The following is a 12720-nucleotide window of genomic DNA, read 5'->3' as shown; positions in this document are numbered from 1 at the left end:
TTAGGAATTCTGGCTCCACTGCTTACAAGCCGTGAGAGACCTTGGTTAAGTTACTTCTGTGCCTCAGCTTCCTCATCTGTAAATGGAGTTAACAATATCGATGTCTGTGGGTTTTATGATGATTAAAATTAACATACATAAAGTCATAGAACAGTACCTGGCAAAGAGTAAACACTATGTGTTAACTATCACTGTTATTACTATTGTTATTACTATCTTTTAAAATAGTCTATCAATTACTTTATTTACTTTTTTAATGTTTATTTTTGAGAGAGAGAGCATGAGTTGGGGAGGGGCAGAGATAAGGGAGTACAAAGGATACAAAGAGAGCTCTGTGCTGACAGTAAAGAGCCCGATCTGGAACTCGAACTCCCGAACCGCAAGATCATGACCTGAGCCCAAGTTGGACACTCAACCGAGCCACCCAGGTGTCCTTCTATCAAGAAAAAAACAATACAGTTGAGATATCTTTTCTCTTAATAAGAGGTTCAGTTTACAGAACTCTAAATGTTCTAAAAATACACAATGTAGTATAAAACACATAGGTTATATTAAGAAAGTTATTATTCTTGTTCCTACATAGTAAGGAGTTGGGGCTTCAAAGAGAGGTATGGCCTTTGTCTAGGTTCCTGGGAGACAATCTATAAATCCCTTAAATTTCCCCAGTGATAGGGTGTCTCTGTTATTCACGGCAGGTCCCTCAGACAACACCCGATGGCTTATCTAAGAAGAGAACCTCAGAGACTGGGCTGGCCACGCGGGAAAGATCAATCATGTGGGTGACTAGAAGGTTAGGGCGTTCAGCCACGTGATATCCGCCCAACCTCCAGAGAGAGGAGGAAGGCTGGAAATTTGAGTTCAAACAGGTGGGCAATAACCCAATCGGTCATAAATCTGTGTAACGGAGCCTCAATAAAAGTCCTGGACATCAAAGCTTAGGTATATGTTTGGTTTGGCAATACTCAGTGTGGAGGGCCACATATTGATGCTGGGAGGGGACTACGTCCCTAGGGATAACCGCAGCTTCTCCTTTGGGAGCCTCCCACTTTCTACCCTGTGTGTCCCACCTTTGGCTGGTTCTAATTTATATCCTTCCGCTGCATTAAACTATTATCATAAGTGGAGTGTGTTCCTGAGTTCTGTTGAGTCATTCTAGTGAATATCAAACCCGAAGGTAGCTGTGGGGAACCCTGAATTTGTAGCCAGCTGATCTGACGTGAGGGTGGTCCCGGGACCCCCAAACTTGTTGCTAATGTCTGAAGTGAGTGCTGTCTTGTGGGGACTACCCCCTCAGATGATACAGATTGGCAAATTCCTTGCAGTGCTTCAGTCTAAATTCTACTCATATTCAGAAGATAAACAGGAGAATTTCTTACCTGAATCGAAACATTTAATAGAGTAATCAGCTAACGCCACAAGGAACTCAGACTTCCTACGGAGATTAAAGGCCAGAGCTGTGCAAGCTTGTGCCGTTCGCTGAACAAGATTAAACCTATTAAGAGATTACTGCATTAGTATCAGAAATTCCTCCAACAATCATAAATTTTACGCTGGAGGAGTCCTTAGAGATGAAGAAAATGAAATGCAGAAAAATGAATGCCCATTGTGGTAGGCCAAAAATAGATTATGAAGAGTGCTGTATGCATGTAAAGGAATCTGGATTTTACTTATCAGGTTTTAAGCATAGCAGAATTATGACAAGATATGTCTTTTAGGAAGAGGATTCTGGCAGCAATGGCAAATGGATAGAGGGACAAGAAGAGACCATGAAGAAAGTTACTAAGGAGGCGCCTGGGTGGCTCAGTCGGTTGAATGTTGGACTCTTGGTTTCAGACCGTGATCTCACAGTTTGTGTGAGATGCCCCTCTTGCATACTCTCTCTCTCCAAATAAAGAAATAAACTTTACAGTAGAATAAAATAAAAACAAAAAAGAAGGAAGCCACTACAGAGCATCTCAATCAGAGTTACGGGTATAAATGGAAAGGACAAACAGGACAAGTGTCAGGTGTTAAGCGGGAGAGAGGCTTGGTGATGCAGCAAACATGAGGTGAAGAGGGAGGAATCAGGAATTCCTCACGTGCAAAATGAGGGTGAGAAAAGAGATCTCATAAGCTTGTTGTGATGATTAAGTGAGAGAATATGTTGATTGAATGAAATAACATATGCTAAGTGCCTAGCAGAGTACTTGGCACATAGCTAGAGTTTAATTTACTAAAAAAAATCAAGTTTTCAAGATTGGGCAAAAGAGGGACAAGTCTGGGGGTAGGAAATAGGCCTGGTTTTAAATATGTCGAGTTTAAGGCCTTTGCAAAACATTTAGAGCTGTGCTGTCCAAGAAATGTAATGCAGGCCATTTAGGTGTAACTTAGAATGTTCTAGGAGCCACAGTGAAAAAGGTGGAAAAAGGTAAAGTTAATCTTCATAACATATTTTATTTAATTAATATATAATTATCATTTCAACATTTAATCAATAAAAATTATTGAGATATTTTACATTATTTTTTTCATACTAACAGCACATCTCAATTTGAACTGGCCAATTTTCTTTTATCTTTTTAATGTTTATTTAGTTATTTTGAGAGAGAGGCAGGGGTGAGGGGCAGAGAAAGAGAGGGGGAGAGAGAATTACAAGCAGGCTCCCTGATGTCCGCGCAGAGCCTGACACAGGGCTCGATCTCACGAACTGTGAGATCGTGAATTGAGCCTAAATCAAGAGTCGGACGCTTAACTGACCGAGCCACCCAAGTGCCCCCGGAGTAGCCAACTTTCAAGGGCTCCAGGGCTCGATGCAGCTCGTGGCTCCTGCACGCGACAGCCTAATATAGAAGACATCCAGCAGGTAGTAGAAGCAGATCTGGGTTAACAGTATTTGCACAGCAGCTGAAAGCTTAGGCTTGCTGCTGATGAGATTATGAATGAGAATATGGGGAACATGGAAGGGAGCAGCCCAAGGACAGATGCCTGAGCAGCACAATTAAGGGGTAGGCACTGGCAGAAGAGTCAGCAAAACCAGGGGAAAAATGATCAGACGAGTAGAAAAATCAGGAAAGAGCTGTACCTTGAAGCAAAAGAAAAAAATTCCAGGGAGGAGGGGAAAATGAGTATTTAGTAAGATGAGAGGGGCGCCTGGCTGGTGACTCTTGATTTCAGGGTCATGAGTTTGAGCCCCATGCTGGGTGTAGAAATTACTTAAAAATAAAGTCTTAAAAAAAAAAGTACATAGTATGATGAAAATTGAAAAGAGACCAGTAGATTAGGCAAGTAAGATTTCTGAGGGAACCCCACGTAGTGGGTGTTAGAATCAGACAAGCCCGATTTCAAGTCTCAGTTCTACCACTTAACCTCTCTGCTTTACAGACGGAGAGAAAAGGGACAGTGAACAAAATAAAAGAGAGGAACACTCATGGTGCAAAGTCTCAGGGTCGGCTATAGAAGATCAAGATTAGCACTGGAAGAAGTTAGGATCACTTATTTTTATGAATAAACTGACAAAGAGATATGGATGGTTATGTATCTGAGGCTGCTCTGGGGAGGAGGAAAGGAAGCTTAAAAGTGTCTGTTTTCTAATGAGTAGGAGGCCACGTAGTTAAGTAAGAATGGGGTCAAACACAAGGAGACAAGGAAGCAGGCAAAGGTTTGGAATGCTGGAGGAGAGTGGGAGAAGTAATAACTATTGATGAGCAAATGAAATGAAAGCATCATTAACGTTGAAGTCCATTATTCTGTAACGGCATCAATCAACAGTTATTTTTGTTTTCTTTAACAGTGGGAGCAAAGAAGAGACAGTTGTATTGATTTAAGATTGAGAATTGGCAGGGTAGGTAGGTTAGGCAAGAGTAAAGGGTGAGAGAATTGTGACTGTTACTTTTTTGGTAAAGAGCAGAAACAATGATTAACAGATTTCTACCTAATAAATCACAGATAAATTAATTATATAAGACCTCTTCCTTTCCTGAACGATTTGAGAGTAAGTTACCATGATCATGTTTCCTACAAACAAGGAAATTCTCCCACATAATCACAATACAACTGTACGAAAATTACATTTATATGTTACCACCACCCAATCCTCAGACCCCATTCAATTTTGCCAGTTGTCCCCAGTAATGTCCTTAACAGCAAAAGGATCAGTCCAGATTCACGCCTTTACTTGTCATGTCTCTAGTCTCTCCCAGACTGGAACAATCTTCTGGTCTTTCTACAACTTTCATGACCTTGACCCTTGGGAAGATTATAGGCCATCTTGTTACACACTCCCTTAATTTAGCTTTGTCTGACTCCACTGATTAGATGCAGGTTACACTTCTTCGGCAGGAATACCACAGAAGTGAGACTGTTGTTTTCCCCGCGCCCCATCAGTGATTGGTCCCTCCACTCATTGACTTTAATCATTTGATACTAGTGTGGTGTTTGCTAGACTTCTTCAGTGTAAAATTAATCTTTTTCTCCTCTATAATTAGTAAGCATTTTGTGGGGAGGTGCTTTGTGACTATGTGAATATCCCCTCTCATGAAACAGTTTATTGATTACAGCATGAATTTATAGATTTCTATTTTACTCAATGGGTTATGTCCCATTACTATCATTTTTTATTTTGATACTCAAAGTGTCTCCAATATGGAAAGAAGGAGCTCTTTTAAGCTGACATTTATGTCCTTTTGATACTTTTTCTTTAAATAATTCCTTCTTTCTGGCTACATAACGTTCCAGGCTCACCTTGTACTTTCCCTGCCTCCATCCTGAAACTGGCCATTTCTGCAAGGATCCAATTACTTTGAGCAGAAAGTGATATTTAGAAAACAAATGGGCACTGGGTACATTCATTGCTACCAGGGTGCTGTTGCTCCCAGGTCCTATAAGCAGGCAAAGCTAGGAAAGAGCTATAATCCATTCACTCTTGGGGTGCTGAGTGGCTCAGTCAGTTAAGCATCTGACTCTTGATTTTGGCTCAGGTCATGATCTCATGGTCCTGGGATCAAGCCCCTCATCTGGCTCCATGCTCAGCATGAATTCTCTCTCTTGCTCACTCTATAGGCCCCCCTCCCATCTCTCAAAAAACATATTAAAGAAATAATAATAATTCAGGGGCGCCTGGGTGGCTCAGTCAGTTAAGCGTCCAACTCTTGCTTTCATCTCTGGTCACAATCTCACAGTTTGTGAGCTCAAGTCCCAGGTCGGGTTCTGTGCTGACAGCATGGAGCCTGCTTGGGATTCTCTCTCTCCTCTCTATGCCCCTCCCTCACACACATCCCTCCCCTCAAAAAAAGAAAATTCCTTCACTCTCTCATATACATTTCTATTTATTTCTACGTCTATATATTCAAAACCAGCAGTACAGACAGATACATCCAATATCAATCCAGTGCCACGGCGTTCATTCTAGTTTTCTACTTTTCCATATTTGTAACTCCCCTTTCCGATTGTTAGAAACCTGGCCCCGTTATCCTCAACATATTTACTCACTCCGTCAAAGCCCTCTGCCTAAGCCCTCTGCCTTGCCCGTGATTGCCCCAACCCCCATGCAGGTACCTTCTGACTCTGGCCAGGCAGACAGGTCTCCCTCCCACCTACCCCCCTTGCAGGGATGACTCCCTCGATCAATCGCACCTAACTGCTTCTGTACTAAATTGTTCAGCAAAGGAAGAGGAGGCAGAAGAGTGAGGAACAATTCTTTAAAACTGCTACACGTGTAAACTGTGACAATAACGTACAAAGTAAAGTTCTTTCTAAATTGCCGAATAAAGTACCAGATGTTGATAAGTTAGCAACAGTAAATTTTTAAACTTAAGGAAAAACATGCTACTAGAGATACTGTTCCAACCGGAACTTTAATTCTCTAAAAAAAATCTAAACATATTTCCCATGCCTTCCCACTTTCTCCTGTCAGCACTTGTGACAGTGTTTTACAAGTTACCTGAAATACAGTCAGAACTTAATGAATCTTGCTGAATGAATAATTAACAGCAGGTACTAAAACTGGCAGTGAATAACTTGTTAAATAAAGTATATATCAAAAGTATCTGCTCACCTGTTTCCATACAAGTCAAAAACATAGATATTTCCTTGATGGTCCCCGGCAATTAAGCAATCACCTGAGCTATCAAAAGTCACGTTCAAAAATCGCAAGACTTTGGGCAGGTGATCAGAAGAGCTGTGAATGATGTTCACTATAATTCTGTCAAAAACAAACAGACATTTAATTCTATGTCAAGCATTACTTGTTACTATGAAAAATACGGGTTTTATAATATACTTCACTGACTTTGAAGTTTCCTGCCTACCCGCTCTTCCCTCTCCTCCCGCTGCTCTCCTAGAAGCAATCCGACAGTGATTTCTTTTTTTAAATTTTTTTTTTTAACATTTATTTATTTTTGAGACAGAGCATGAACGGGGGAGGGGCAGAGAGAGAGGGAGGCACAGAATCGGAAACAGGCTCCAGGCTCTGAGCCATCAGCCCAGAGCCTGACGCGGGGCTCGAACTCACAGACCGCAAGATCGTGGCCTGAGCTGAAGTCGGACGCTCAACCGACTGAGCCACCCAGGCGCACCCCGACAGTGATTTCTAAAAGCAGTTCAGAAAGTTATTTGTTATCAAAATGGCTGCTGTTCATATATTCATCAAATACTTGGAAACTCACTATGTGTCAGACATTGAACAAGCCGGGACCTAAAAGTAGTTGATGGACATGGGCCCTGCCCTCATGGAGCTTTTGGTTTAGAAGTAAAAAAAATTTCAGGGGCGCCTGGGTGGCTCAGTCAGTTCAGCGTTCGACTGCGGTTCAGGTCATGATCTCACGGTTCACGGGTTCAAACTCTGTGCTGACAGCTCACAGCCTGGAGCCTGCTTCAGATTTTGTGTCTCCCTCTCCCTCTACCCTTCCCCTGCTTGTGCTCTGTCTCTCTGCCTCTCAAAAATGAATAAATGATAAATTAAAAAAAATTTTTTAGGGGCACCTGGGCGGCTCAGTCGGTTAAGCGGCCGACTTCAGCTCAGGTCATGATCTCTCGGTCCGTGAGTTCGAGCCTCGCGTCGGGCTCTGTGCTGACAGCTCGGAGCCTGGAGCCTGTTTTGGATTCTGTGTCTCCCTCTCTCTGGCCCTCCCCTGTTCATGCTCTGTCTCTCTCTGTCTCAAAAAAAAATTTTTTTTAAATAAGCACACTTATGAACAGATTCATAAATCGTGATTAACTGACAGACAATAACAAGATATAAGACACTGTATTTTTGATTGAATAGTCAATTGTTACATTAAGCAATAAACACATGTAATGCAATCATGTAATTAGCAAAAGGTAGTTTCATATAAATCACAAGCTACCACATGTAAGAAAAATTTCAATATCTTAAAGATATCTTAATGAGATTGTTTCTGTACTATAAAGTGAAGTGTTCCAAAGTGAATTAAGCATAAATGAGTTTTATTTTCAGCTATATTTGTTTATTTTTGAGACAGAGAGAGACAGAACATGAACGGGGGAGGGTCAGAGAGAGAGGGAGACACTCAGGGGCACTCCTCCATCTGTGTGCTTCCTTGTAAAATCTAATTTTACCAAGAATCCTGCTCAGCCCATTTAATTAGAACCCCTGGGCGCGCCTGGGTGGCTTAGTCAGTTAAGCAACCAACTTCAGCTCAGGTCATGATCTCAAGGTTTGTTGAGTTCGAGCCCTGCGTTGGGCTCTGTGCTGACAGCTCAGAGCCTGGAGCCTGCTTTACATTCTGTGTCTCCCTCTCTCTCTCTGCCCCTCTCCCACTCGTACTCTCTGTCAAAAATAAATAAAATGTAAAAAAAAAAAAAAAAAAATTAGAACCCCTGACCCTTTGGGGTGCTTGGGTGGTTCAGTAGTTGGGCGTCTGACTGGATTTCAGCCCAGGTCACAATCTTGTGGTTCATGGATTTGAGCTCATCAGGCTCTGTGCTGACAGTGCAGAGCAGGCTTGGGATTCTCTCTCCCCCTCTCTCTGCCCCTTCCCTGCTTACATTCTCTCTTAAAATAAAATAAAATAACCCCTGACCCTCAAAACCTGATCATCCTTGATAACTGATCAATCTGATCACCCTGGCCTATCTTCATCAAGAATCTCCTTAGAGGCTGGTTTAGGCAGAAACCCATTATCCTAGATGTTTCATCTTAGTAATTTTCTACCCACTGACTCCCACCCTGCTCCTTGGCTGTACATTCTCACTTGCCCAGGCTGTATTCAGAGCTGAGACCATTTCTATACTGAGGTCTCCTGTCTTCTATTGCAATAGTTCCTGAATAAAATCTGTTTTTACCACTTTAACTACTGTCCAGATTTGGTTTTCCTTTGACATCCCCAAAGGGGAGAGGGGGAGAATAAATGTGTAATAACATCAAAATGTTCCCCAGCAATTAAAATCAGACAGAGCCAACGACTTTTCCCTCCACTCTTTTTTCTGTAACATTTTATTATGGGTTGGGATCACAAAATTACAGGATCATTGTTCAAAATAAGGAAGGTAAAGAAAAACACTAATAAATAAATAAATCTGATTATAACCCTACCACCTAGATATAATCATAATTAATAGCAACATTCTGCCCTTTTGGATTTTCATATAACTCAAGCATTTATTTTGGAACAACTGCCTTTCAATTGCTCATAGGTTGCCTGACAGGTTCTCAGTCCTTAAACATAATTAAAAAATCAAATATTTACCAAACACCAAGATGCTTGAGATACTATTTTAAAGTCTTTATAACGTGCTAAGACAACCCTGTCTGGTAGGCATTATTAGCTTCACTTAAAGTCTTAGTGATTAACCTGCCCAAGGTCACAGAGTTAGTAAATGGACATTTACTTCAACTAAAGTCCATCTGACTCCATGCGATAACAATGAGCTTTAATGAACAAAAAGAAAGCTACATTTTCATGGAAACAGCAAATAACATTTGCATAAAACTTGTTTCTTTTCTGTTTTTGAATCTTGCATGTATATCCAGATATTTTTTTAACAGCAAGAAATAGAATTACTGTGGGCTGGCAATAACTTTCAGACCATTTAGAAAATATCAGAAGAAGGGGAGTATTTATACAAACTCCATGTTTGGAAATGAAAATCCCTGCTGAAGAATCCCTACTCTAAACAAAAATTTTTATTCAATTTTTATTCAGAGTTGATGGGAAAGCAGCATTGCTAGGAGGCTGACAGCAATTGGAAACCAAACAAGCAGCCAGTGGGACGTCCAGCACCAGGCTTTGAGCAAACATAGCTGGCACTTAAAGTCTGTTGATTTGTTGAGGAGCAACCAAAGGGTCGACAGCAAAGTTACTAGAACAAGAAACATGAATCCAAGGGATGCAGTAAAGGCTATGAAATTCTGGGAAATTAAAAGCAATAAGATCAATCTGTGTGCCACCATTGGAACCAAGATGGCACCACTTGGGGCAAAGGTTTCCATTAAAGTCACACCGGAGTGGCTAAGACTCAAACAGTTTAAGTATCTGGGACCAAAATGAAAAGAAAAGCTGAGGAGGGAGGGAAAAACAGGCAGAGCAGAGGATTTTTAGGGCAGTGAAAATACTTTCTGTGATTCTATAATGGTAGAGACAGGTCCTTGTACAGTTGCCCAAACCCATAGAAATACAACACCAGGAGTGAATCCTAGCATAAACTGTGGTCTTTGGGTGATAATGATGTGTCAACCTAGGTTCATCCACTGCAACATATATACGTCTCTGATGGGGGATATGGATAATGGGGGAGACTATGCATGTGTGAGTGCAGAGGGTATACGGGAAATCTCTGTCCCTTCCTCTCAATTTGGCTGTGAACCTAAAACTGTCCTAAGAAAATGAAAGTCTATTAAAAAACAAACAAAAACCCAGCAGCAGGGCTGGCCGTACTAGGAGGCCACCTTGCACTGGTAGTTTGTAACCCCCTGTCATCCCGGCCATACACACTAACGTGTAAGCTCCAGAAAACCGGAAGTTTGTTTTGTTCCCATGCCGTCCCCCAGAGCTTCCAAGCTTGGGAGAGAGTTGGTGCTCAACAAATAGCTGATGGATGCGTGGCTGTCTGAATACATACAATGATACAAGATGGGTAATTGGGGCACTTGGAAGGGGTCGAAGTGCACTGTTCCCCTTCCCCTGCATCATTCCTCGTGAGTTCTTTTCCAGTTGCAATAGTTAACAAATATTTACTGAGCATCTACTGCGCACCGGGAATACTACAGGGCCATTATGGTAATTAGGCAGAGTCCTGGCACAAAGTCTCGCCCACATCACCAACCACCTGCCTCCTGCCCCACGCTAATCTTGTCCAGACCCCCGCCCCCAGGACCGGGAAGAGATCTCTGATGAGACCTCGGCTTCCGGGGCACAGCGAGACTCAAGCTACCAGCCTTTCAACAGATCACCCAGGCCAGGGATCTGGGGCAGGGTCAGAGGCAGAACCCGCCCTTCTACCCGGCGCCATACACCCCTTCCGAAGACCATCCCCAACAGCTCCTCCAACGCCTCTCCAAGGACGCGGACCCGCCCCTCGCGGCCTCCAGGCCCCTCCGCAGCCCATCGCCTTTACCCGTCCCGAGCGGCCGGGGAGGGCTTGCGGTGCCACAACTTGCCGCTCTCCTTGTTGCCCAGGTCTGTGCTCTGCATGGCGAAGCCCCCCGCGGCCGCCGCCGCCCGCCCGATACACAACGGACCCGGCGCCTTCCCAGCAGGCCCCGCGCTCCCGGCCCGGGAAATTTGAGCTCGGGCCCTGGCGTCCTGGATCCCCGCCACCCGACCAACCGAGCGCTAAACACCGCCCTTTTTATTCCCAGCCAATATGGAGGCGCGTTTCCTCCCAACTCCGCCCAAGCGACCCCTGCCGCTCTGGACGATGGAACCGGCCAACGACCTTCTCTTAGATTCCACCCCTTTTAGAGGTTCACCCCACCAGCCCCGGGGCTCAAAGCCTTCTGGGAATTGTAGTTTTCTGCGTGTGGAACTGGGGTATCAGCGATCGGCTTGAGAACTCTGCACTCCGAGGGCGCCGTGGGGTTTTAGGCTCCCGGTGGAAGCAATAAAAATGGTTTTCTCCTGTGGTCTGTACATTCCTTTCTACACTGCGTTTAGGGATTAAGGGGTTGTAGAGACAACTAAAGAGAAGGATCCAAATACATTGAGACTTGAAGTGTTTCTCTTATAGAGTGTTCCTTTGAAAAGAACCTCTATAGTGTACGTTCTTGGCCTTTTCACCATCGTCGTGATTAGTTTTTCAATTCCGTAATCTAACAAGGTGCACCAGTATCATGGAATCCAGCCCACCAGTCACGGACCAGAAAAGCGATGTCATCAACAATCAGCTGCATTGACGCCAGAGTTCTTTTTTGTAAAAACTCAGCACTTCTATCGTGCCTGCGAGGTATCAAGCATTCTTCTAAGTGCTCATTTAATCCTCATAGCAAACCTACAATGCTGGTAGTACTATTCCCATTTTTTTGTGCTCTGTGAGTTAATGTATTGGTTTTCTGAGGCTGCAGTAATAAATTACCACAAATTAGTTTTTTTTTAAAAAAAAGGTACTCTCTCATGGTTCTGGAGGCCACAGTCAGAAATCAAGGTGTAGGCAGAGCGCTCAATCCAGCGGATCCAGGGAAGATTCCATTCCCTGCCTTTTCCAGCTACTGGTTTCCTTGACTTGGGACCACATTGTTCCATTTCATCCCTCCATTCTCTGCCTCCATTTTCACATTGCCTTATCTTTTCCCCCTCAGTCTCCAATCTCTCTTGCTTTTCTCTTATAAGAACACCTGTCATTGGATTTAGGGCCCACCCAGATAATCCAGGATGATTTCCTCATTCCAAGATCCTTAATTTTACCTACAGAGACTGTTTTCCCAAATAAGGTAACATTCACATTTTCTGGGGATTAGGTCATGGATATGTATTTTGGGGGCCCACTGTTCAAACCTACTACAGGTAGGTGCTTCTTGTATCTCTGTTTTGCAGACAAGGAAATTGAGTTCATAGGAGAGCCAGGATTAGATTTTTAGTCTTTTCATTCTTGGTCCCAACAGAAAAATAAATTTTTACAAAATTATATGACCATCATATTTGAAAAGCTCAAACTTTACCAGAAAAGCAAAACTCTCACAAAAATTTTCCAATGCAGATTTTAAAACTTTTTGTGTTGTTACTAAGGGGTGGCTCTGAGAGACCACACAACTTAAAAAAATTTTTTTTGTTAATGTTTATTTATTTTTGATAGACACACACACACACACACACACACACACACACACACACAGCATGAGTTGGGGAGGGGCAGACAGAGACAGAGACACAGAATCCAAAGCAGGCTCCAGGCTCTGAGCTGTCAGCACAGAGCCTGACCCAGGGCTTGAACTCACAAACCGTGAGATCATGACCTGAGCTGAAGTGGGATGCTTAAGCGACTGAGCCACCCACGTGCCCTAAGACCATACAACTTTTTTTTTTTTAATTTTTTTTTTCAACGTTTATTTATTTTTGGGACAGAGAGAGACAGAGCATGAACGGGGGAGGGGCAGAGAGAGAGGGAGACACAGAATCGGAAACAGGCTCCAGGCTCTGAGCCATCAGCCCAGAGCCTGACGCGGGGCTCGAACTCACAGACCGCGAGATCGTGACCTGGCTGAAGTCGGACGCTTAACCGACTGCGCCACCCAGGCGCCCCAGACCATACAACTTTTAATAACCTTTTGCAGAAGAGACAATCACATTC

At 43.2% G+C, this 12720-nt stretch overlaps 1 protein-coding gene across 1 annotated transcript in view; it reads right to left on the bottom strand.

Annotated features, from left to right (window-relative positions):
• The window catches only part of TBC1D31 (TBC1 domain family member 31), a 75832-nt gene extending 65101 nt beyond the window's left edge, over positions 1–10731 (bottom strand). The window contains exons 1-3 of the mRNA XM_047074144.1: positions 10552–10731; positions 6032–6178; positions 1377–1492 (exon numbers count right to left, since the gene is read on the bottom strand). Coding sequence (XP_046930100.1) covers positions 1377–1492; positions 6032–6178; positions 10552–10628 — 340 coding nt within the window. The 5' untranslated portion in view covers positions 10629–10731. The remainder of the gene's footprint in view (positions 1–1376; positions 1493–6031; positions 6179–10551) is intronic.
• Between the last annotated feature and the right edge of the window lie 1989 nt (positions 10732–12720).

This window comes from Lynx rufus, unplaced genomic scaffold (genome assembly GCF_022079265.1).
Source record: "Lynx rufus isolate CCGP_SWC_20201006 ecotype Redwood Valley unplaced genomic scaffold, mLynRuf1.p SCAF_12, whole genome shotgun sequence".
Lineage (NCBI taxonomy): Eukaryota > Metazoa > Chordata > Mammalia > Carnivora > Felidae > Lynx > Lynx rufus.
This window is presented reverse-complemented; position numbering and strand designations above follow the sequence as displayed.